The sequence below is a fragment of the Aptenodytes patagonicus genome, chromosome 2 (genome assembly GCF_965638725.1).
Source record: "Aptenodytes patagonicus chromosome 2, bAptPat1.pri.cur, whole genome shotgun sequence".
Classification (NCBI taxonomy): Eukaryota; Metazoa; Chordata; class Aves; order Sphenisciformes; family Spheniscidae; genus Aptenodytes; species Aptenodytes patagonicus.
The window spans coordinates 75,421,878-75,448,878 of record NC_134950.1 but is presented as its reverse complement, the minus strand read 5'-3'; the positions used below and the strand labels follow the sequence as shown (position 1 = coordinate 75,448,878).

At 40.3% G+C, this 27,001-nt stretch overlaps 1 protein-coding gene across 11 annotated transcripts in view; it reads left to right on the top strand.

Moving 5' to 3' along the window:
• The window catches only part of FHOD3 (formin homology 2 domain containing 3), a 416,636-nt gene that overhangs the window by 191,180 nt on the left and 198,455 nt on the right, over positions 1–27,001 (top strand). For all 11 annotated transcript variants that reach the window (XM_076330252.1, XM_076330251.1, XM_076330250.1 and 8 more), the window contains exons 4-5: positions 898–965; positions 18,792–18,897. In XM_076330252.1, the coding sequence (XP_076186367.1) occupies positions 898–965; positions 18,792–18,897 (174 nt within the window). The remainder of the gene's footprint in view (positions 1–897; positions 966–18,791; positions 18,898–27,001) is intronic.

Here is a 27,001-nt window from a genome sequence, read left to right as displayed (position 1 = left end):
AGTCTCTCTCTATCAGATATGCCAAATGTAGCAGACCAGGAAGACTTGAAGAGCATACCTTCTGCTCCATCCATGCATAGTCCCAAATCACTTCCAAATACACAATAATAAACTTGAGATGTACAGTCCAAGACTTATTCCAAAGGCACAAACATTGTGGCAGGGTTCAGAAAGATAGCAGAGGAGTTGCTTTTGTCTTCTTTAAATTATTTCTATGAGTATGCATTAGTAGGGGAATAAATGAAGTAATAGGTTTCAATATTGGATGATGAAAAGAAGACTTCTGCTTCATTTAGAAAAAGATCAAGATCAGTTTTCATGAGAATAAAACACTGTTTTGAATTATGCTTAGAACAGACTGTCCGACTATTTCTGGTATTAACATTCATTGCCATTGCAGAAAGGATTTAACAATAGAAAGATGAGAACATGAGAAAAGAATGTCTGGAGGGAAGGCAGTCAAGGATGGGATTCAGTGGCTCTAGCTTTGATAACAAAAGCAAAGAGTGCTGTCAGTTGAGTCTTTTGAGACTAATCTGGTACTTTCAATAAACCCTAAATTTACCTTAATGCAAAAAGAGCAGTATTTCTAGTCATTTTCAAGAACTCCTTAGAGCATTGTTTCTCACTGATCTTGTTGAAGCTATTGTGAATTCACCTGGGAGATGCCATCTGAAGTTATGGACAACTAAACCCTGGTTTTACTTGCACTTTTTTAATGAACGAGTCCTGTATATATAAAAAACAAAGCTACTTTCTTTAACAGCAATCTACCTAATGGGAAATGGGCGCGATGACTCTTCCACTCCAATTCTTTTGAAATCTGTATTACTTTTTTGCCACGTTGTCAGTTTTGTTTGTGCTGAACTTTTCTGTTGTCTTTTTTTTTTTCCCCAGAAAAACTTTACAATTCCAATGGACGGGAGCTGAGACGGGCACTTTTCTCCTTGAAACAAATATTTCAGGTGAGCAAATAATGACTGTCCATTCTGTGATTTGAACATGAATTTCTTTTTTTAATGTAGGGAATAACTTACAGTTTCTGGTAAAAGAGGATTTTAAGACTTCATTTGTAATGTGCAGTTAGCCAATTGCCTCTTAGGATCTTTTCTCTTTATGGTCTGCAAGCCTTCTTCTGTTCCTTCAGTCTGTCAGAAGGCAGGACCAGATGTGGAGTAATGAAAGAGTTAGTGGCTGGAACCTGCCAGGAAAGGAGAGAAGAAAATTGGGACTCTTAGATGGAAACTTAGGCTGCTCGTTAGCCAGTGGCATAGTTCTGTATGGGGAAGACAGGGAGGGGGATACAAAAAGAGGAGCTAGGAAACCATGGGTTGTGGTAATGGCCTAATATTGGCCTAATAATTGACAAATAGACGAGGTTTAAGCCACATCAAAAGCTGAAAAAGGATGTGAGAGACATTGGACAGATCTGATGAGGAACCAAGATGCAGTGGGAGAGCTCTGAAGGTGTTAGAATTTAGATTGAGGTTAGAGGAAATGATTTGTTGATTAGCCAAAAAAATACTTCATAGAGCTGAGGAGGGTATGGTAGTGACTGATCAGTTTAAGTTTAAGGAAAGGCATGTATTTGAATGTGAGTGTTTGTTATGGAGGAGACCTGAAAATAGCAGGATTTTGGGTCCTGTGGGGAAGTAGCCAATGTGATAGACAACTGGTGTGGGTGATAAGAAAGTGAATTGAATGAAAAGCTTAGATTTCAGATTGGTTTTACTGGATAAGGAGAAGGACTTGGGAAAGTTGCAGGACTGGAAGGAAACTTGTTGGAGAGAACAGGTCAGGAAAAGTGAAAAGAAAACGTCGGTGAGAACTAGAGCATACTGCCAATGTGATCCTAAAATGGAATTCAGGATGACATGTTCCATTTCTATCAGTAAATATAAGTGAAATCAATAAGAAAAGCACCTCTCCTCCTTTACTAATGGATCCAAATGGAGGATGGCAACCTATAATGTTTTTCAGCTACAATAGGTAGGTGCAAGGGTTTCAAGCTGTTAGTTTAGCGTTTTTTGCTTTGTTTTAAATAGACATTTGTTCTAAGAAGAATAACAACGTTTAACAATTCTGCAAGACTGCAGAATTGCAAATTTCAAAACACACAATGCTTTTTGCAGGTTTCAAAGTTAAGCATTCAGAAGTTAGAAAATGCCAGAATGAAGATTTTCTCAACAATAGGTGATGGTGAAGGATGCACCATTTAATGGAAAATTTTGGTAGTTGAAGATGTCTTCTGGACCAGAAAAAAGCCCTTGAATTTTGAAATTTTTGGACAAAGAAGGAGTTCCAGGTCCAAAACAGTCTGGTCATCTTATGGCCACAGATTGGGAAAATCATTGTCTCTTCAAGGCATTCCCAGGGAAAGACTGTTTGAGAGTCACAATGATGCCAGTTGGGTTTCCCTGTGAGCTTGCCAAGTTGGTGGATTGTGTGCTCAGAGGAAATTAGGCAGGTTTCCAAGAGTATTCTCTGATTTCTTCTCTTTTTGTTCACCTCAGCTGTTTCTGAGAAGTATTTGTATTTCTGGGAATTTATGTATTCCACAGGTTAATCTGGGCACTCACACATATTTAGCAGGGAGTGCTAAGCCTCTCTTCCCACCCGTCCCATACCTCCAATCATGACTTTTCCCAGTTTGGGTATTCATAAATGTTCTCTTCCATGTAGGTTATTTGAAGTCTAGTAGGTATTTCTGAGCACATAGTGCTCAGTGCTTTCAGTGAACACACCAGTAAGATCTCTGTCTTCCAGCTGATCAGCTGTTTTCATGGAAATGTTGTTTAAATATTTATCCTAATAAATTTAATTGGAGTTGACTGGGCTGAAGAGTAATGAGCAGGAAGGGAAAAGTGATGCACACAAACCCGTATCTGGGTATGAATTTAGTTTTTAAGTGAAGCCTGTCTGACAGTTTCAGAACATAATTTTCCTTGAAGAATTCGACTTCCCTGCTTCCTAATGTATGTGGTACGGAAAGGAATTTGGGAATTATCTGTTACCACTTCAAGTAGCTACTTCTGGTAGAACTGTGGCTGTTTGTCAAACAAACACACCCTTCAAAAAATCTTCATGTACTCTCAAAATACAGGTTCTCATTAGTGGATAACTGAGGAGGAGTCTTCCTCAAGCTGGAGAGTATTCATATCATATGCTCAAGTATTTGAGGTAGCGCACTTCAAACTGGAAAATGACACCCTGTATGATGTAAACTCCTGTTTACTTGTCAACTTCGCTGTCCTTAACAACAGTTACCGGCATTGCTAAGGGCATCATTTGAGTATGATTTTAGTTTATCTCATAAGGAACCATGAGAGAGAATGTAAGATGATTTTTATATCTGTTTTAGAAAGAAAAGCTATTTCAATTTTTTAGTGAAGAAAAATGCAAGTTAATATTATAAGGTTGTATTATAGACCAAACACTATTGTCCAAAAGGTCATACCTAATTTATTTGTAAGTCTATGACATTAAAGTATGTCAGCATTAGAAATCTATCGTTATGTTAAAAGTTTTTTAAAAAGTATATTTTTTAACTTAAATATCTGTTTGATTTTGTATCTTATTATATTTAGTATTTTAAATCCCTTAGAGTATAATATTTCGGAAATAAAATGTTGACTTCAAAACCAGTCTTTATTTTCATTTTAACAAATTTTCAGAGTGCTATGGAGACTTCATCGTGTCTTTAAGTGCCAAGACTGTTCGTAACACCTTGTTTTTATAATCATTTCATCATAGCTGAGTTAATTTGGCACAGTTCTGTGTCAGTATAATTTTTAAATTAAAGAGCGTCAAGGTAATGTGCAGTCTCTTATTTGAATTAAGTGGGAACAAGCCAAAGTTTTACATTAAATATGAATTCCAAATAGTCGGAGCTCTTGGTTTTTCGCGCGAGGCCTCAGCGAAGCTTAGCAATGTTTGGCAAAAGCAATGCCTTTGTTTCAAATTTTAAATGAAAGATTCATTTGGCAAGTCCAAACTTGGAATTTCTGTTTCGTTACTTCTGGTGGGCTGGTTTTGGCAAAACAATAAACGTCATGTGGAGCATTTTTCTTTGACAATAATGCCATTCTGTTACTGTCATTCATTCTGAAGGGCTAAGATAGCCACACTCATCATCTTTTGCTGGACTGTACTGCAGTATTCTTCTTGTGATTTACCGGTATGCTTTTTGACGAACAAACTTACGGAGTAAGGAAAGTAATGTTCAGACTAGAAGTATATGAAGCACTTGACCTTAAAGGAACTTAAAAAAGATATACAGATATAATTGACAACCTGTTGGGAGTACACTTTAGCTCCCTTTGAATGTATTTTCTGACAGACTTCTGAGTTGCCTGGTTCTTGTGTTTATCAGAGATTGGTGAATTTTGTGCAAAGTGCTAAAACTCCCAAAGGCATCTGGGGCAGAATCCAGCTGAACCTTTCTAAAATCAGGGTCGAAAAACATTCTTGCATTTCCTGATTGTGATATCATAAGAGAGATAAAAATACAGCTGCTTAAAACATTTAATTCAGTATCAATCTTAAAAGCAGTAAAATTGGGTATGAGCACTATAATATATGTAAATAGTGCTACACAATTTACATGATATTAAAAAAGTTTACTTAACAAGACCTCTGATATGACTACATGTAATATAAAACAGGCATGTTTTAGAACATATAAAGAAAAGTGTGCCTTGTAGTTACAAAGCATAGCTTCAAATCATGCTGACTGCATCATTTCAAAATATGAAATAACTGGATAAGAATATGGTGTTGTAAGAAAAATAAGAAAGCTATAAAGCATGTTTCAAGTCTGTTGAAATCTATACTCATGTGTAAATCTGCTTCTTAAAGTTTTGGAAAATATTTTTAATCAAAGCATTAGATTTTCTAGAAAGCAGACCTAAAGGGTATATTTTAAAGTGTTCAGGAAAAAAGCCAGTTTTCTTTTAGGACTGTTTTCCCCACTAAGCGTCATTTGACAAATGCAGGAGATCTCCCACTATTTTTCTTGAGGAGCCTAGATTCCCGTTTTGTGTTGTGATCAGAATATCAAGCAACACAGTTACAAAATTCTCTTACAGAATTTTCTTCTGTTGTTGAGAAATTCATTAATCATTGAACAATTGAGCTTTGTGTAAAACATCACAAAGAACAGCTATGTAGGGGCCCTGGAAACATTAACTAGAAGGTGTTTGGATAGACACAATTTTATCAGTGAGTGAAATCAAATGTCACACACTTCAGCTGCTAAGGAGTCATCAATCATCCTTAGGAGAGCAGAAGGAGTATTCTGTGTTTGCCTCATTGATCTCAAGGAAGGAGGCTGCTCCTTCCCCTCCTGCAAGCATGAGTGATGACTCCTTAGGGTTTGAAGCTGTGTGACACTTGATTTAGGGGCTGCTGTCATCACTTGTGAGGCAGGCTGCCACCGCTCCCCTTTAAGAGGCCTCTTGGAAAGGTTCTTGATTAAGTCATGAAGAAGAGAGAAACCTTCATTTCCTTCCCAAATCGAATTCACCATGGTTCCGTGTAGCAGTTTACATATCTGTTTAATCCTATTTTACAAAGATGTGTCTCATTACTGTTTAGAGATTATGAATAAAATAGATTTGACACGTTAAATGTCAAAATCAGTTTCTCAATTTCATTGGCAAATAGAGTGTCTTCTTCATGCCTAGACAATGTTATGGGCTGAGATCTAAACAGATGTTAATGAGACTATAAAGTATGAACTACTTCCACCACAAGGATAGCCTAAAAACTTGGGAAGCCACCATTATTCATTCTCTAATCTGTGCGAATCCTTGAATTGAAACAGGAAACCTTGTTTTGTATGGAGCCTATCTACTTTAGCTTCCTCAGGTATGTAACACAATGCATGAACGTTGTTTGATCTGTTGCTTAGCTGCCATGAAGAATATCCCTGGTAGGGTCTGGTCTAGGTGACTTTTCTAGTAATTTTTAGTTCCACTATTAACTGGGAGGAAAAAAACACAGTGCATTGATGTATCTGCTGTCTACTGAAGGTGCAAAGGATGAAATTCTGTCCCCATCAAGTCAATGGCATAAAATGTCTTTAAATTCAGCGTTATTTTTACCTGGTGGTTGAGAGTGTACAGGTAGATGGACTGTGGTAAACAGAGACAGCCACGACAGGACTTTTTTGTTCGTTTCCCACTAAATGCTTTGTCTTTATGGGGCGGGCAACCAAAGCTTTTCTGGCTAATAATTACATAGATTAATCTGATACTGAGGTGTGACTTATTTTTGCTTGCTTGCTTCTTGTGCTCACAGGGAAAAAAAAGTTATAAGGGCAAAAAGATCCTGCAATTATCTGTGCCTTCATTAACTGAAATAATAAAATACTGGAAGCAGAAAGTTACTTCCAAATGGTTCAACTTGCTGAAATAGTAGTAGAGTTTCTTTTCCATGTTCTTTCTTTCAACATGTTTTAAGAACTGTAGTACAGTTCAGTTCCCCCTCCTGAAAGACAGAATGCATCAGTTTATTGCTCTGTACAACCCAAACAGGTAGCCCACCATTTTCAGTGGTAGAACTTGATGGTAACTCTAGGACGTTTCTCAGGTGAACGTGGCATCACGCAACTGCAAGGTTAAGTGCAGTGAGGGCACTAGAAGCAAGCATTATAGCATCACAGCAAGATGGCTTTCTACCTGCCGCTCCCTCATCTGATACAGGAATCAGGCAGGTTATGTGAAAGTGGTGAAGTTAATGACCAAAGTCACTGAAGAAGCAAAACACCATGTTCAGAGAAAAGGGGAAACAGAACTTTCTTGGAGAAGATGGTGGTGAAGATCAGGGAGGATCACAATAATTTGATCTTGGTAACTGAAGAAAGCAGACAAAGTAAGAACATAAGTGTGGCATGGGAGCAACTTTGCTGTGCAGGCTAAGCACCCTTCCCTCTCTAAATTTTAATTTGTCTTTAATCGACTTAAGACATGAGTGATTCTTTGGGGATTTCGGTTACATCCACTGAAGATATCTTCGTTTTTGTCTTAGCAGTGCAAACTTCTATTTCCTTCCCTACATGTTAGTGCCAATATGTGTCTTTTACAGACTGATTATCTGTCAGAAAAGTTTAAACGTAAAAGACTGTAGGCTGATTTTTCTCCTTGGTCTTCTAAGAATTTGTTGTATGTATCCAAAAGGAAGAAAACTCTTTATGAAGGGAAACCCAAAATCTTAAAGGACCAATTCTTCATTCATATACAAATGAGACGCATCTCACTAAGGAAGAAAAAGTAATAAATTAATGGGAAATGAGTGGTAATAAATGAGGTATTGGACCTTGATAAAATAATACAAATATGAGCTGAAAGTTTTCAGGTTTTAAATTTATCCTTTTTTCATGGATGCCCAATAGGAAAGAGTAACTATTCTTAGAAGTTACTTTAATTTCACTAGACAAGATTACTTGTTAGAATAAGGAAAAAAATAAGAGATTTCTAAGAAAGGTTTAAACGTGTAAATCTTTTCATAAATGTATGCAGTATTTGTTGTCTACCTTCTGCCATACTTTTTCTTCTGTTTTTGTCGGCTGGAACTCGATGCTCTAAACATACCTTAATTGTGTCTAATAAACACTGATTTGACTCTGAGGAATCTCAACAAATCTAATAAAGCAGGATTTGATTCTTTTCTACTACTTATTTCCTCAAGATTTTTTTTCATATGCTGCAGGACAGCTACATGGCTAATGCTGGATATCTTAGGTATCTGCATACCTGTCATTTGAGGAATTTGAGAAAGACTTTTTGAGAAGTCTTTGCAGCACTGACAAGTTATTAATACAAATGTCTTGTTTCAAGTTTTATATATTTTTTAAAAAATTTGGACAGATGAAAAAAATCCAAAGATGTCTGAACCTTTTTCAGATTAGAGTACTTCCCAGTATTCTCAAGCTTGAAGAAATTCTGTCTGTAAAAGTATTGCATATTTGTTTCAAGGTATTAAATACTGGATATGTTTTCATGCGTTTTAATTTGTAAAGTAATGTTAACTATTCAAACATTTATTTTGCCCCCATGTATTCTTTCAGCTATCCAAAAGAAACTGCAGAAAGGCATAGAATTTTAAATGTGTCCCTATGTAAAGGAAGCGTGAAATAGTAAGTGTTGCAGCTTCTCTGCTTTTCCGGGAAACACCAGCAAATGCTGTATTTGTTTTGCTGGTATTCTTAGCGCAATACAAAATGAGTTCTTGAGAAATAACAGAATATTTATTTTCTGGACTGAGGGTATTTTGGAAGGGAGACTACAGGGGATTAATGGCTGTAAATCAAACACTTTTGGGTGAATTTCTGTATCTCTCTATTGGTGCCAAGGTGGAAATCCATAACAAGCAATAGTGTGGTCTGTATTTGAAATGTTTTCATCTTGGAAAGAAAGAAAATTTATTTTTTAATGCTTTAATGGCATAGTGTTATCATTAGCTGGCACAGATGTGCTTAAAAGGCTGGCAAAAAAATTGCTGGCATTTGGTGATTGCTACTTAGGCAACTGACTCATGGCAAGGACATGCAAACGGTGAATTTTCATTATAATCATCACTAGAAGCCAAACTTCACATTGTAGGTCGATTAAGTATATTACGCCACTGAAAGTAAAGGGGGATGGTCATTTCCACGCATGCTGTTGTAAAATGTTGTTCCATGTAAATAGATGCGAGAATAGGAAAAAAGGGAACAGTGTAAAAATACTGATGTCTTTATATCATGTTATGGTCATGCTTCTAAACAGATGTACATGTAAGGAGTTGGGAAGGTGTAAAGGTTGAGGGAGAGAAGCAAATACGGAGTGTGGAGTCAGCACGGAGGAGTGTAGGGAAAAGCTTGGAGGGTAGAGGAATGGAAGCTGTGGCACAGCCGGTGAGGGCAGTAAAACGGCTGAAGTGCATTTGCAATCAACAGAGATAGCAAGGGGAAGGAGCTTCCATTGAGGGACAAACTGGCTCCTTGGTCCCCCTCAAACCCTTCACTGCTAAAATGCTTCTGCCACTGCCTCAGTTACCTCTAGCAGCTGACTGACATCCCGGTCCAGGGCACCCTTGCTCTCAAGCAGTTCTTCTAGGTGTGCTGGTGGGAGTGTGGGGGGAAGGAATACAGCAACTGAACTTGCCTAGCATCCTTATCTTGGGGTAGTTTCTGAGTTGCCAAGAATCAGGGAGTGAAAATACTTGTCGTAGAGAGATGGACTCTTTGTGACAGCAGAAGACTCTCCTCCTGCTACCCTTGAGAGCTGTGTTTGGTTCATCTTCTAAAAGTAGTGTCCTGACTCAAAGTAGACAGAGGTTTCGTGGTTTAATACAAGACTGCACAAGAGTGCTGAGGGAGCTGGCAGAGGTGCTCGCCAAGCCGCTCTCCATCATTTATCAGCAGTCCTGGTTAACGGGGGAGGTCCTGGACGACTGGAGGCTTGCCAATGTGACGCCCATCTACAAGAAGGGCCAGAAGGAGGATCCGGGGAACTACAGGCCTGTCAGCCTGACCTCAGTGCCGGGGAAGATTATGGAGCGGTTCATCTTGAGGGCGCTCACAAGGCATGAGCGGGACAACCACGGGATCCGGCCTAGCCAGCACGGATTCATGAACGGCAGATCCTGCTTGACCAACCTGATCTCCTTCTATGACCAGGTGACCCACCTAGTGGATGAGGGAAAGGCTGTGGATGTGGTCTACCTGGACTTCAGCAAGGCCTTTGACACCGTCTCCCACAGCATTCTCCTAGAGAAGCTGGCGGCTCACGGCTTAGACAGGTGGACTCTGCGCTGGGTCAAAAACTGGCTGGATGGCCGGGCCCAGAGAGTTGTGGTGAATGGAGTTACATCCAGTTGGCGGCCGGTCACGAGCGGTGTTCCCCAGGGCTCAGTACTGGGGCTGGTCTTGTTTAATATCTTTATCGATGATCTGGATGAGGGGATTGCATGCACCCTCAGTAAGTTTGCAGATGACACCAAGCTGGGCGGGAGTGTTGATCTGCTCGAGGGTAGGAAGGCTCTGCAGAGGGACCTGGACAGGCTGGATCGATGGGCCCAGACCAATTGTATGAGGTTCAACAAGGCCAAGTGCCGGGTCCTGCACTTTGGCCATGACAATCCCATGCAGCGCTACAGGCTTGGGGAAGAGTGGCTGGAAAGCTGCCTTTTGGAAAAGGACGTGGGGGTGCTGGCTGACAGCCGGCTGAACATGAGCCGGCCGTGTGCCCAGGTGGCCAAGAGGGCCAATGGCATCCTGGCCTGTATCAGAAATAGTGTGGCCAGCAGGAGTAGGGAAGTGATCGTGCCCCTGTACTCGGCCCTGGTGAGGCCGCACCTCGACTACTGTGTTCAGTTTTGGGCCCCTCACTACAAGAAGGACGTCGAGGTGTTGGAGTGTGTCCAGAGAAGGGCAACGAAGCTGGTGAGGGGTCTGGAGAACAAGTCTTCTGAGGAGCGGCTGAGGGAACTGGCATTGTTTAGCCTGGAGAAAAGGAGGCTGAGGGGAGACCTCATCGCTCTCTACAACTACCTGAAAGGAGGTTGTAGCGAGGTGAGTGTCGGTCTCTTCTCCCAAGTAACTAGCAATAGGACGAGAGGAAATGGCCTCAAGTTGCGCCAGGGGAGGTTTAGATTGGACATGAGGAAAAATTTCTTTCCTGAAAGAGTGGTTAAGCATTGGCACAGGCTGCCCAGGGAAGTGGTGGAGTCCCCATCCCTGGAGGTATTTAAAAGACGAGTAGATGAGGCACTTAGGGACATGGTTTAGTGGACATGGTGGTGTTGGGTCGACGGTTGGACTCGATGATCTTAGAGGTCTTTTCCAACCTCAATGATTCTATGATTCTAAGACTTGCCTGCTTAACCACCGGCTCATCTGGTCCATACATAGAATTGTTTTGTAGCTGCTTAAATAATTTGGGTTGAAATGGCAATGCAGTCTTGAGGGACTCACAGGATGTAAGAATATGTATGTATGTGTGTATATATATATGCGTGTGTGTACGTTTTTGGAATGATTTCTTTCCAGATTTGTTTGCAGTAGATGACTTGGCTTTTAAAATGGACTGAAATAAACAGTGACAATTGAATTAAGATAGTATCAGGCACTTCTGGATTGGTAATCTAGTATTTTAATTGTATCAATAATTTTGGAGTCCAAAGAACAGAACTATAGTTTAAAGTGTGGGAAAGCAACTATAAATTATATCTTGGCGGTCCATGCACCTTCAATCACTTCCTGACTATGTTTACTCAGTTTTCAAGCCAAAATGAGCTTTTCTAACTGCAAACATTGCAAGCCAATCTTGATCTATAAAATGCAACCTGTTGCTTAGCCAGTGAAAAAGCTGGACTCCAGAAATGGTCTGGGATTTCTGTTTCTAATAGAGCACGGTATAACTCTTTTATTACTACATCATTGTAGTCTTGTCGATGGGAGTAATTATTTTGCTGGTAACTTTAGCAGATGCAATGCATGCTGAAGGCAGGTAGCAATCGTTAAAAATATTCTTGTGGAGACTTTATTGTGGTATATTTCTAATGTAGACTCTGGGGTCGCAGAGCTAGGCAGCTGAAAGGAGGGCTGAGAGGAACTGGTTGTTAATTCCATTGCTACTGGGGCAGAGCATCATATAAGCATTTGAAATTCTATGGGGAACCTGTGGACATGAAGGCTCTGAGGTAATGGAAGTGCATTCTGGTCATAGCCCTGCGCTGCCACATTGCTGCTGCTGCCCAGGGCAGTCAGGTTAGGAGCAAGCTATGGGGTTGTTTTGGGTTTTTTGTTGTATACGTTGAGGGTTTGCCAGAGCCAGAGGAATACTTAGGAAAGAAGATCAGTGGCTTTCTATTCTCCTTGCACTGTTAGGAGTAGGAAGGGTGGAATAAGGGCCTACCCAACGTTGATGCTATTGCTAACAGAAACACGGATTTTATCATTCTGTCTTTAATCACTTAGTAACAGAGGAGGCTTTTCAAGTATATTGGGCAATAGTCCTGCATTTTACTTTCTTGTGGTGGAGCACCAGATGTATTGTCATTTGAGATTTATGCCAGTGAAAGCCTGCAGTCACGCATGGTTTGCTCTTTGACCTGACTCCTCCTTCCTCCCTTTCCTCACCAGTCAGCTGCTGTCCCTCTGCTGCTAATTTACATCCCCAAATGAATAAAGTCTAATCCCTAACCCTTAATCCTCCTAAAACCAGCTGAACTTTGTGATCCTATCTTGACTTTGCAGGAGATTTAAAAAAAAAAAAAAAAGGCAGACTGAAAAAATGTCTTTTCAGTTCTAAAAAGGGTGGCCATCATTTATGTTTTGGGGGGGACTTTCTGCAAGTGCGCTGGCATTTTAGTGTTCCGTGTATTTTTTCTTGGTGTTTTTTTTTTCTTTCCACATTGAGCATAATCATCTGTTTCAGTTCTGCCTGCTTGCTGTGCAGCGTATACTCCTGCCAGAGGAATCTGAGGAAGAGGAGTTTCCAAGGAGACCTAGCTCCAATGTATTAATGTAGAGAGGGGACAGCGCACATTCCCAGCATACTATTTGATAGATGAACATAGCAATGAATAGAGATTTCCCTAGTTCCCCCTTTTAAAAAGTAGTAATTTTTATTTCTGGAGCCAGGCAGTGTCTGAATGAGCCGTGCCCTTTCTGCCTGTAGGTCTCTGTATTGGTATGCTGCCAGCATCTTGTCCCACAAGATTTCAGGAAGCAGAGGAGGATGCTCCTCCTCTTTGAATCTGGTAGGGTTTACAGTTCTCCTCTTGTGCTACATTGCACAGTGAATTGGCAATATTCATCTTGTCTTTTGCCTAGGTGAATTATCACAGTGTTAAAATGTGAATGCGGTATATCTTTGTGAAGTTACCGGTTTTGGTCTACAGACAAAATCAGAGCTGGCCTGAGAATCAGAGTTTAAATCTCTCCTAATAGGAATGTTGTAGAGTGAAAGAGCAGAGAGAGAAACTCTTCCTCAGACAGAGGGTGAAGCACGTCAACTGCTGAAGCTCAGTGTGAGTGCAGTCCCCTCCTGTAAGCCCGTAGGCAAAGCTTAGCAAGAAGATTTTCGTGGCTATGACTGGCACCCCAGCTGCCTGGGCTGCTCTCGCTTCTAGGCTGGATTATTGAACTTTTGCATTTTGGAAAGTTTGGTCTGTACAGAATGTTGATTGCTGGCTCACTCAGTAATGTGTCATGTGGAGAGCACAGGCTGGGGAACCCCATGGTTCTTCCTTTAAAGAAATGAACATTATAAAATGTGCAATGTTTAACCTTGTAACAGAAAAAGGAGAGGATTGTACAGCATAGGATTAAATATGGGAATGCTCAAGCAACCAGAAACAGTGGGATAGTTTATGAAAGGAAAGGAAAAAACCATAAAAATGAAGTTCTCCTTAGTGGAAATCTCATAGACAAGCATCTTGTTATGATTTCTTGGAAAGACAGTACTCTGCACAGCTGTTAGCCACGTAAGAGAGAAATATGTATGTGCATATCCAAATGTGAATATTCAGTTACTAATCCAGTTTCCCCAAACACTTGGAATAGAGCTTTCTCCAGTGCTTGCTAGATTAAAAAAAAAAAAAAAAAAAAAAATTAAAAAAACTTGCCCTTGAGAAACTGTGTTCCAAAACCTTGATTCTTATTAGGAAGCAAAGCAACTTTCTTGTGGCAGAAAAATCATCATGCTTTGGGTAGAAGTTTTAAAAACATATGGCCCACAGAAATAGCAGGCTTCAGAAAGATTTGTCTTTAACATTATGTAAACAATTTATCTTTGCACGTGGAAGCTGCACATCAGATAAGGTGCATTCTTGCAAAGTGCCATTCCTTGAAAAAAAGTCTTCAGTCTCCACCTTCAGATAAGACCCCGCAAAACTGCATTAGAGAATATATCAAATGGTACACAGACAGGAGAACAGGTAGGAAAGAAGGGAATCCCACCTACACTTCTTATTCTGCTAGTGGCACATGAGCGTACTGTATAGACTGCTTGATCACATGGTTTATGGGGTCTTCTTAACAGCTAGGCTGAGTTATGCAGGTGAAAGTATGATTTGTGCATTTTGTTAACCACATAAGCAAGCTTTAAACTCACCAGTTTGAATATAGTTAATGTCTTTTTCATTATACATTGGACAAAGATAGAGCTCTGTTACAAGCGACATACACTATCTTGTTTTTTCTTCCTTCTGAGATGCCTGAAGAAAGGAAGAGATGTGATCTATTCCAAATCTGTGAATGAATGCATAAAATATAGTTATCTGACAGGGCCACTGGTATCTTTTCATAAAGACTTGAGTAGCCAGCCTTCGTGTCACTGCATAATCTTTACGGTTGCAGGAGCTTAGCAGGAAGCTTAGAGAGCTTTGCCTGTGTTTTGCTGCTTTTCTCATCAGTGCTTTAATGCCTGCTGATTAAGAGGTCGTAAATCTTTGCGATATTAGCGGAGGAGTCCATTTCCATAGCAAATGACAACCTTTCCCTGCCTCCTTTTAACTGTTATCACGCACATGTGGCAGCTACTTGTACATATCATTGTCACACACACCATATATTCCGTACAATGAATGCTCTTTTCCTGGAAACCTGAACCTCTTACCACTGCTAGAGGGTAGCCTTTACTCTTGAGGTCACCTAACTTGGCAAGTCAGTGAGTTAATGGGTCTGAAAAGATTATCCTAGACCAAAATTGATGTAAACATTCTCCTTTCAATGTAGAACGTATGGGCTTGGATGCCTTTCATCTTTCTTTGCACATTCCAGATGTTTGCTTCTTTCCTCTCATCGTATATACATGGTGGGATAGATAATGTACTGAGTTCAGATTTATGTCTAGAGCATGATGTGTTTGTACTCCGCTTCATTGCACCTTCTTTTTCCCTTTTATTTGGGAAAGGAGAAGTACCTTAAAAGCCTTTTTTAATTCAGGTTTGATTTGTTTATTCAGTGCTTTCCAAAAGCAGTCTGGTTAGAGTCCCTCGTCCCCTTCATTTCCTCTGCTGTTCCCCTGCGATGTATCTCCTTTCAGTCAAGGATGACTCTATGCTGTAGTGGTTTACTCCTTCGGCTGCTTTGAAAAAGTTCTAGAAGGCAGATCTCACAATTTGCTTTGGGAGGGTCCTCGTTTAAAAAAACAAAACAACTCACCAACATAAAACAGATCTTTAGCATTAGGTATTTTGAGAATTAAATGCTAATTTTTCCACAGGTGATACTCTAATAGGCATTCACATCTTAAAGTTATAATGGGTATTTCAGTTTTTATCTTTCACTGAATGTCAACAGCCCTTAATGGCTATGTGCTGTTAAAAATTTTCTTTTGTTTTTGGGTTCGACCTGAAGGTCTCTGAAGCTGAACTACTGTTAACTTCTCTAGCATAGGGACAATTTCTCTTTTATCATCCGAATGTCTTTTATTTTTCCCAAGCAGGCATGTTAGGTCTATTAACAAACGTCAGAATCCACAGACCACAGTTATTCCTCTTTTTCCTGTTTTTCCAGTCTTGCTTCTTTGACTGTGAGTCAATCCAGAATAGATTTATTTTTTTTCCTCAACTCAAGGATGGTGTAAACACACTTGATGCAAAATCAAAATGTCTACTCAAGTATCAACAAAAGGTATTTAAAGAACAAGGAAGTGTGCTCTGAGCTAGGACACCATTACCATCTGAAAAAAATTTGTGGTTAATTCACTCAGTTTATATTGTTATATCTTGCTTCTCTTAAATTAGACAATGTTGTTGTCCAATAAAATATGCATCTATTTGTCATCAGATTTGTAGAAAAACTATTTCGGATGATGCTTTCCCCACAGCTTTCTTGATTACTGCACTATGCTACTGATTTCTGTTACTTTTTCTAAATTCTGTGTGCTCCTGTCCTTTCTGTCCCTTGCCCTTGCTCCCACCACTGCCCACTCTGGGTAGGGGAAATTTGGCACCTTTTCTCTTTAGTAGCAGGGAACTTTTAACCATTGACCTTGGCATACTGTGTAACTTACTTTCTAGGTATGCAAACTTCTTGTGAATTACCATGGTGTGTAACCTTAGTGTACCTGAACCCTGAATATACTTTACTTGAAGCTTAGCTGACAAATTCCAGGGATATGTTCCTCTCTCTTGAGTTTTAGGAGAAACAAGATTCAAAATTCTTGAAGCACAAGAGACGACTCAAGGTTTTTTGAGTTAAAATCACCATATACAAAGGCATGTATGGGAGGGAGCAGTTGCCTGGCTCCGAGGGGTGGCCAGGGAGGAGACGACTCTGGCATCCGTGGGTATAGTTCTGCCTCCCTGCTTTGTTGGAGGTGGCTCTCCATTGTACAAGGTGAGCTTGAATGTTGCTTTTTATCCAGTGTGATTTGGATCTGTGTATTGCATGCATGTATATTTATTTATGTATTTCTCTGTAGTTGGTTAATTTTAAATCAAGTACCCCAAGTTTGGGGGGAATTAACCTGAGATATGGCTTTGATCATCAGAAAGCGTTTTATCTTGTGTTCCTTTATTACTTTTCCAGGACTCCAGTTGTAAAATGTTATTCTGGAAGTTCACCTTGTGAATTTTGGCATCATTTGCTGCACAAATTAGCTTGAGATAAATTGATTCACAATTAAGAGTTTGGTCCTCTCAGCGATGGCATTTGGGAAGGGCTTTACCAGAGGTCACTGCTCGGGATGGGACAGGCAGAGGTCCACATGTCCTGGCTGACCATGCCCCTTCCTAGGGCCCTGTCCCGTGCGTCGGGATGTGCTCTTTAGGTTGGCGTCTTGGCCAAAGGTACAGCAGCCTCTGTGCCAGCTGAAGGTCCCCTGCTGCAAAAAGGTCCTTAGCTGCTCAACAGCCGTCTTAATTCTTCAGTTCTCTTCCGGAACGGCAAAGGGAATTCCCTGGTGGGCTGCAGTGGAGGGGGGGGTCTGTGCATGCGCCTTTAAAACACTGTTACATACAACAGAGGAAATCAGGATGTAATTAGTGCCGTCTGTATTAACAGGTAGATTGTCTGTGTACTCTTTTAGTACTCTATTAGTACTCTATTAGTAATCCCATCGTGTTTTGGGTATGGCAAATGGATAGATAGAGGAAATTTGTCGTCTTCATAAAATTGAGTGCTTGTGTCTGTAGTGCCCTGGTCCGACATGGGAGTTTGTAAACTTCCTAGCTGTTCAGAAAACATTATCAAGGCTTTTATCTATCTGAAGAAAAAAATAACACCCTCAAAACATAAAACATTGATACTAAGAAATAAATAGATTTTTTAGCTCAAGTGTGCACAGCAGTGGATTTTTAGCTTACATATTTTGGGGTTTTACGATATACTTTTGCAAAGATGTGGGGAATGATTGTATGCTTCCTCTTTTATATACTCTTTAAAGGATAAATCAGCTTTATCATGTGATAAATTTGTGTATGTATACATGACTGTAAAAATATATATTTAAATTGTTTTAACAAATTTGACCCTCTCCTGAAACATTTAACAGATTTTTCTCATAATTTCTACAATTCTTATGAATTGCTAGATCACCTTACAATTTTAAATATCCCATTTGGTCAGCCTTTAAGAATTATGTAACTTAGCTCTGGTGAAAGAAGGAAATTCATAAGAAATAATCTGTCAGGCTGAAAGAACTTTGCAATAAGTGAATTGTCATACTAAAAGGGACTTGATTATTTTCTTTCCCTTGGCAGTTTTCTAAGTGTATGCTGTGAATTCAGAAATCACTCTCAACAAAACTATCTACTGTCTGGATCTTGGCTTCTCAGGGCTGTGTTACTGGAAAGCTGAAATGTCTATCTAATACACTGTTGTGTATGCAAACAGGTATTAAAAATAATCAGAAAAAGGGACTCGACATCTATGGTGATTTTGTCCACAGACGACTTCTCTTCCATTAATATTTTAAATTGGTTTTGTGCCTAAGTTGTATGGCTAATTCATTAAGTGCTGTTTAATCAAGTTTTTAGTAGCCTTTTGTTTGTCTACATGAGCCTTCTGTAAGAGGAGAAGGCAAGCTTTAGATACGGGGCTCTATAGTCCCTTGGCATAGTATTGTGCACGTAGCGCGCAGCGCTCCTCTCCCTGGTATGTGAAATGGGGTCATTCTGCTGCACTGACTAAAGGACTGATGGCTAAAAAAAAGTGAGTCGCTTTAACAAGTTTAATTCCCATCAAATACTAAGGAGTATTTTCTCTTACATTCGCTGTTTTCCATCATAACGTGGGAATATTATCTACTAGTATTCTTCTGTTCAACACTATACTTTCCTGTTCTAAATATAATGAATTAATATTACGTTAAGATAATGAATATAATATTACATGGCAATAAACACCAATTTAAAAAGTTTTGTTGTATACACTTCAAATACTGAAACCGGAATTATGCTAAGGCATATAGATGGCCTTCTCTTGTTGATACTGACACTTTAAGGCTTTAAGGATGTCTGTTTATGTGATATGATGAGATTTTAATATCAGGTAGAATGTCTGCAAACCCTTAATGAAAAAATCAAAAGTCCCGTTTTACGGACATTAATCTTCTGTAGTTGACTTAAAGGTAAAAGCTTGTTTTTTCTTGCTTTGCATCAATGTATCTAATTCTGATTTTAAAATTCAGAATTCTCCTTCCGGTCTTCTATAGAACAACTTTCATATCAACTTGCTTACATCATCTGAAACATAAAGTCAATGTTGCAGGCATGCCTTTGGTTTTACATTATGTTATATACTGTTTCTTTGTCTTTCAAAATTCTAACACAGCTTTTCCTTTCTCCTGTGGCAGGATGACAAGGACTTGGTTCATGAGTTTGTTGTCGCTGAAGGTCTGACTTGCTTAATCAAAGTGGGAGCAGAGGCCGACCAGAATTATCAGAACTACATCCTGAGAGGTAAAGGAAATGCATCCAAAAGTTGTTTTTATTGCTCTGAAGCTCTCACAGGTCTGCTTCAACTTGCCTTGTTAAGTCTCTTGCAACATGTTCCTCAGTTTGGTCCCAATTCTTGCATGTTATGCAGGAAAATTAAGGGGGATTAATACTCACTGCTGAGCAGGATGAATTGGAAAATTCAAATATTGATAGTCTCTCCATTGTCCAGCTTTTCTTGTAGATCGTACTGAAAATCCGTAATTCTGAGAAAGAAAGGGCATTCTAAAGCTTTCACTGGATAATTGTAAATGTCAAAGGGCACAGAGCAAAATAACTTCTTGGAGTGGGATTAGTAGCTATGGAACAAACAGTGAGACGGTCATATCTTAAGGACAGTTGGCTGGAAAAAATTTTTAGCTATCTGATATTTTGGAGTTAAACAGGTAATCAGAGGTTTACGTTCTGTTCTTCGCACTTAAAAGATAACTGGCAAAGGTAGGGTTTGGAGAGTGATGTGGAAAAGGTGTGTTACTGGATTAGAAAGCTGATTTACTGTGTTGTGACCCAAATATGAATGCGTGCGATTTTGACCTAACCAGGAAACCCAGGCTGCAAATTGAGAGAGTTCCTTCGATAGTTTGAGGGGTTATGAGCAAGGGGAGAACAATCACACCAAGGGATCTTTGCTGCTGGATGATCTCATAGTAAATAGAGAGCGCTAACGAATGCATAGCTGTGGTGGATTGCTCATTTGAATTTTCTTAGACTGGCGTATATAGCTGTCTTTAAAAAAGTCACTTTGATGTATTTAGCTGCCAAAACTCAAACTGCAAATTGAGGAGTAAAACAAATACAAAAATAATGAGAAGGATTTCATAAGAACCAGGAATGCAAAGTTATTGAAAGCAAGGATGCAAATAGTAAGTGTGGCTTCATGCGAAGAACTTGAAGACTAGACTGTACGAATACCAGCTTTTGGGGGTGTATAAGAAACCAAACTAGTACCACAAATTATGTTCTGTGTCAGTAGCTGTACAGTGATATAAATGTACTTGAATAGTAGCTTGTATATACTCAAAAGTAGAAGACTACTAACCACAATGAAACTAGACAAGGACACAGAAACATGTGAAAGAAAGATTTTCTTTACAGCTGAAAGAAGAGGTTTCTGGGAAGAAACTGGCCATAGATGCTCTCAGAAAATTCAGACTAGAAGCAAAATAAAAGTGCTGTATAGGACAGTCTGGCCTTCAGTCTAGGGCTTTACTCCTTTATCAGCTTGGCATTCATCTAGTGTGGCTGGATGACGTCTTTTCCCTTCAGCTGGGTTTTGCAGCCAAATATTGAAAATTCAAAGTAAGGAAGCCTGATAGGTGTTTACGCTACCTGAGTAACCAAGTGGCCTCATAATCCAAACACTGGATAGCCCTGCAGAGCTTCTGCTCCAGTGTCAGATAAGGTCCAGGGCACTGAGCCTCACAGTTGGCAGAATGATCTGCTGATACCAGAGAAGTCAGTAGCATCTGAGTGATCTCACCACACTATTGCGCTTGCCTTCATCTTACTGAGATCTCATTTGCCATCATCCAGGTATGGATTGAGAAGAATTAAAACTTCCTTCCACATTGATTTCTTTTTCTTGTTACTAGGATATACCCTAAAGCATCCAGAATTCAGGGAGATGACAGTGATCTCTTTCTTGGTGTGGCTTCTCTAGTTGTGCTGTGTTTAAGAGCTTGGTGTCCATGGTCTCAAGTTAGAGATGTTCCACTGAATTCAGTGAATGATAAAACAGAGCCTTAGTGCAATGTCCACGGCATCATAATAAGGAAACTGCAAACTCATCTTGTTGCATTGTTATTAACAAGTGGTCACAACTTGTTCAAAATAAATATAAAACAAACAAACCATCACCACCACCACCAACAAAAACTAACCATATGGAAGTAAGCCATAGAGCTAAAACCTTTATTTTAAGAAGATGCTTTTAGGGTTTGGTGTCTTCTGAAATCAGGTCTTTTTTTCCCCCTATTTTGCTGGTGCAAGAAGCTGAAGTTTCTCTCTAGGTAGTGTATCCTAGCATCTGTTGCAATAATACGATTTTTCTCTGTGATGTGGATTTTATTTCAGAAATTAAATTTGTCTTGATTGTCTTTCAGGAAGTTCAAAGCTTTTTACAACTCCAAGATTATGTCAGCTGGTTTGCAGTTCCAGGAGCCAGCATGTACTTTCTGAATAGGTCTGCATGTGCAATGAGATAAAGATAGGTTTGGAAGTACGGTGCAGCCAGACAATCTTATCCAAATGCATTGAGGAAGGTGCTGAAAAGAAACATTAAATACGTCATGTAAGAATGTTTTTCTGGTGTATTATTTTTGGACGACCATAGCGATTGGTTGGATTTTTTTGTGACAGTCGCGTGTATTATTGCAGTGCTGCATTTTATGAAACTCGGAGTACTGATGAATAGGTTAATAAATTTCACTGAAGATACATCACAGTTAGCACTTAGGGGGTCCCATAAGCTTTAAACTCAGTGTTTAGTTATGGAGATTTAAAAAAGAAAAAAAAAAGTCATCTTTGTCTAGAATTCTTGTGCCTTACTGCTGTGGTGTCCTTGTCCTGCAGATCTTTTTGGAGTGAAATACATCCTCCTTATTTTCACTCCATTTAACCTAAATCATAAAGGGATGGATTTCTCCTTAATTTCATATTCTGGCTGCATTTCCCCAGCACCTTTGCTGTGATTCACTCTTTTCCTCTTGTGATCCTAACCCAGCTTACTGGGCTTGTGACAGTAAATGGCAGCCTTAGACACAGCATTGCCTCCTCCACCTCCAGGGCTTGCCCATGCGGGGCTGCCCATCTTGACTGAGTGGTTTCCAAGTGTTTCCTATGAACTTGTTTGCCTGTACTCTTCAAGAAATAGCTTTAGTGCCGGGTGCATAGTGCAATAGCCAAGTGCCGGGTGCTGCAGTTTGGCCACAACAACCCCATGCAACGCTACAGGCTTGGGGAAGAGTGGCTGGAAAGCTGCCCAGCGGAAAAGGACCTGGGGGTGTTGGTCGACAGCCGGCTGAACATGAGCCGGCAGTGTGCCCAGGTGGCCAAGAAGGCCAATGGCATCCTGGCCTGTATCAGAAATAGTGTGGCCAGCAGGAGTAGGGAAGTGATCGTGCCCCTGTACTCAGCCCTGGTGAGGCCGCACCTCGACTACTGTGTTCAGTTTTGGGCCCCTCACTACAAGAAGGACGTCGAGGTGTTGGAGTGTGTCCAGAGAAGGGCAACGAAGCTGGTGAGGGGTCTGGAGAACAAGTCTTATGAGGAGCGGCTGAGGGAACTGGGGTTGTTCAGCCTGGAGAAAAGGAGGCTGAGGGGAGACCTCATCGCTCTCTACAACTACCTGAAAGGAGGTTGTAGCGAGGTGGGTGTCGGTCTCTTTTCCCAAGTAACTAGCAATAGGACGAGAGGAAATGGCCTCCAGTTGCACCAGGGGAGGTTTAGATTGGACATGAGGAAAAATTTCTTGACTGAAAGAGTGGTGAAACATTGGCACAGTCTGCCCAGGGAAGTGGTGGAGTCCCCATCCCTGGAGGTATTTAAAAGACGAGTAGATGAGGCACTTAGGGACATGGTTTAGTGGACATGGTGGTGTTGGGTCGACGGTTGGACTCGATGATCTTAGAGGTCTTTTCCAACCTTAATGATTCTATGATTTAGACCTGGGAGGGAAAATAGGTTGGAAATATATGTATACGTAAGGGTTGTAGGTGGTTCAGTGAGTTCCCAGGTACAAGTTACTTCTTGAGGACATTGCTTTCCTTTTTCTAAAGGTCTGCATTGCTTCACTCTAATGTTTCCTGCTTGTGAAGTTCTGCTTAGTGGGGTTTTTTTAGTGGTTTTGCCTTGGTTCAAGCCAGACCAAGCTGCCAAAAGAATGACTAAATATGAGTCACAAAAGTTTTAGTTACTTTAATGGGTAAGTGAAGAGAAGTGTGGCTTTTACATACAATACTGAGAAATCCAGACAGTTTATTGTTGAGTGCTAAGAGAGTGGCTGTTTATTTCTGCTCGGGTCCCCCCAGCTAGAGTTGTTTGACAGTAGCTTTCCCAAAGTGTTCCCTTTTGTCACTGTATAGTGTATAGGTCCTAAACCAACAGTAGCCAGGGCTTCTCTCGAGAGTTACTCTGTTGAAAGACTAGTTTAGAAAACAGCTTTATTTTCCTCTGTACTTTTTAGTTCTTCACCCTAAATATATTCTTCGACATTGCTTTGAATTATTATGGAGATGTAAAGAAACTCTGTGTTTTGAGGGATTTTTTTTTTTTCCCCACAGAAACAGGCTTGCTTCCTTCCTCCCCCTCCCCCCTTCCTTTTTTCTCCTTTGGTGACAATTATCCATAAGAATGATGAACTTCACTCATAGCACTGAAGTTAAAAGTTTCTGTCCCAGTTACAAGATTGTGGTATGGTGGGTGTTGCCTAAATATTCAAAAATAAGTGGAAATTGGTGAAAGATGAAAATGTCCACAACTGATGAGGATTAATATGTCTTACTGTAATTTTGAAGATGCCTTCGATATAATTTTAAAATCTTCTGTTCCTTGCACAGAATGAGAAAGCAACACATGAACTGCCATGGCTGAGCACAGACTAATTAAATAATTGGTAGAATTATGGCAGTCTTCATGTTTTCTGTTAATTTAGCTAGTGCTATTCGGAAGGTGAGAAGGAAAAGCAGCTTGTGTAGACCAAGGCTTAATTGTTTTAAAAATATACTGAAAAAGTGAGGTATTGGGGGTTCAGGGGTCAGTCTGTTGACACCATGATGTAAGAAGTTCTACTTGGTGGGATTCTGTCCCGTCTGTCCCTCGCATCCAATGAGGAGGTTGTCAGAAGGTCATCCAGCCTTTTTTGCAGAGCGTATTTTTGTCCTTGGATCCCTAATTGCCTGCTTGTGGATTCAAATCAGTATTTAGTGGTATCCATAATTAGATGAAAGCTAGAGTTCGTTCTTGTGGTCTGAAAGCACAAGCTAGGTGTCCAGTCCAAGCAGGAAGAGGCCTTGACCTTGCTACAGCGCAAAATGTCAAAGAACTAAGGCTGAGGAAAAAGTGAGACCATCAGTCTGTGCTTATACTAGACCAGGTTTGAATCAAATTCTGCCTTTGGATGCAGGTCTCTGATTTAGTGGGAGCTGTGTGCTTATATGGGGAATAAGAATCTGGGTTTAAAGTCTAGATGAGAGAGATGGTTTTCATTTTGTTTGGTGTTCTTAGATTTTTTGCTTTGTGGTGTTTGTTGTTTTGTTGTTTGTTTTGTTTTTTTTTTAAAGAAGAAGAAATATAGGAAAACAAGTGCTTGGAAGGAGGCTAAGAGTTATGATTTGAGGCAATATTTCTGCTTTAAGTTACCCCCTCCCCCAAAAAACAAATCCATCATTATTATCTAAAATTAAAGATAGGGTATATCCAAAACTTCAATAATCCATATTTCATTCAATAATCTGGACAGAAAAACTAGGTTGCAATAGAACCAGTTTTGGTTTTTCCTATCATGGGCCCACTTCACTTCTGATAAAGTGATAAAGTCCTGTTGGTCTCTACAGACATTGGAGCAAGTGCAAAAGATGGTCCTGGGTGAGGGATCTGACATATGCCATACTCGTATGTTGTATGTACAACTTACAGTTATGTTGTATATTGCTGACAACAACAAAAAGTGAAAAGAAATTGCTGTAAGAGCTACTGATTGTAAAGCAGAAAGCGATTTTGCTGTTGGAATTAGGAGATGCCCAACTGTTTGACAGGGTGGTCAAACATGCACAGGAGCCACCGGAGTTGGTCAGAATCGCTGATGAGTGCCCAGGCAGGGGGGTCAGGTTTTCTAAAGCAACAGGCAAATGGCTCAATCACAGACGTGTACCAAAGCCACCAATGGTTAGGCCTATTTATAAAGCCAGAGGCATGCGATCCCACCTGCACACCAACTTTAGAACGAAGGGTTGTACTGCGTATTCTGGGAAATCAGATTAAATTCCTGAAACAACTCAGTGCTGGATGGTAAAGACCATCTGGTTGCTGTCTGTCACCAGGACACTGTGTGCCCGAAGATGTCAAGGAGCTAGAGGAAGTCAAAGGTGAGGGTGAGGTTTTGCAAGCGGGCAGTGGAAGCTGCTGCTGATAACCCTCTCGTTCTGAAATCCAGACATGAAGTTATCAGCGAGCCGGTGGCATTTCTGCATCGAGCCAACTGCTACTAGGAATGCTTAGGGTTTATAAGCGTGCTCTCTGTAATGGCGGGATGATCCATTTCCAGGAATCGGATGGCTGTTTTTATCAGAAAGACCCCTCGTTATTACAAGGACAGGAATGCTTCCAGTGCTCTTGAATTTTCCTCCCTCACCCTGATGGATTATGTGGCTTTGGCCTTTTACGTTAAAGGTTAGGTATTATAAAGTGTTTAGCATGGGGAAGCATGTTCTTCTGTGGTAAATGTATGTGAAGCATTGTATCATCAGCAGGGTTTGTGTAAATATCAAAAGACTAGAAGTAAGGTCTGTGAGAGGTTATCCTAAGTAGACATGTCTTGCTGGGCTTGGTACCACAGCAGTAAAACAGATGGTAGTAAAGTTAAGTTTAGTAGTGAAAATGGAGCTAATGCTGTGTATCGTGCATACCTTTGCATTATTCCTGTTCAAGTATGAACTGGAGAACTGTTTAAAGTTTTCCAGCTGTAGAAAAGTATCCCAGGCACAAGTAAATAGGAACAGACAGTGCACGATTAGGCTTACCTTTGCATTTATTTCTTTTCCTGAAGCCAAGTATGAAAACTTTCCTGACTTTCTTCTCTTAACCTTCAGTGTGCAGGTACCCCTATGTGACTGTGAAGTTCTTGCCCATATCTCTGCATATTCAAGTTGACGACTTGTGTGCAGTCTTTTAAAATTATGCAAACTTCTCAGTTGATCTTGAAGTAGCTGTAGTAAGAGTCTGTGCTTTAAAGAGAAATCAAGTGCCTAAAGCTTGATTATTTAGGAGTATTGCTTCTAAGAGGGACTTGCTGGCTCAGTCTCCCTGTAAATTCAGTTCTTTGATCTTTCTGCTGAGTCCATCAGAAAGCATATCAGAGTTGGACACTTGTCCTGTGGGGATTTGAAAATTCATATCATTCATTTTATGCTGGATGACAGACTGCAGTCCCATGAATCCATACCAACAGATGGCAACTCCACCTGGAAGCTGTTATGCCCACATAGTATGGGGCAGCTCCACATGGAGATTCAACCTAGGTTCCTCACCACCACCACCAAAAAAAACCCAAACAAAAGCCAGCAAACCAAACAAACCACAGTTGTGTTAGCAAATTAGTAGCAAATTAGTGTACCTGTGCTACTAAGACCTGTTAATGAGCAGCACTGCTGAGCTTAGGTATGGTGTTACTGTGATGCAGCCATGCCATCTCCCTTTGTGAAATTGGCTACGCTGCCAGCTTTCCATCAGTGAGCTTTGTAGGTGCCATTTGTTGTTCATATCAAAAGTAACAGTCCCAGAAAAAACAGGCCTATACCTGATGGCTCAGTACCTCTTCCTGCTACATGGGTGGAGAAACCTCAAGATGTGCCTCTTTTTGTGTCTTGAAAAGCCATGGAATGAAAAAATATGAATGGATTTGGCATCCTGGTTCATGAACTCTTTACATTAGAAATAATGAGATTATAATGCTCTTCATCGTACCAGAAAAGAGGGCACATTATACTATCTCCATGATTAGTAATATAAACACTAAACCTCCTTAGCTTGGTAGCTGAATCCTCTTTCACTTCTGCAAGTATCTCTTTAAGACTAAATGCATTTGTTTACTTGTACAAGGGTGGTTGGGAGAGCTTGACCTCGGAAACCATGCAGTTTAAAAAGAGGGAAAACATCCTCTTTGCTTTCCTCTCTATGCTTTTAGCGTTTCCTTTCTTCATTTCTCATCTGCATATTTTAAAATGGTATTTATTAGACTCGATCTATGCATGCATTACACTGAGTTTCCTACTGAACACAACCTTAAGTGTTCCCTTAGTTTGTGGAGGAAGCCCTGCCCTTTCCTTCCTCCCTCCTCCTCCTCCTCTTCCCT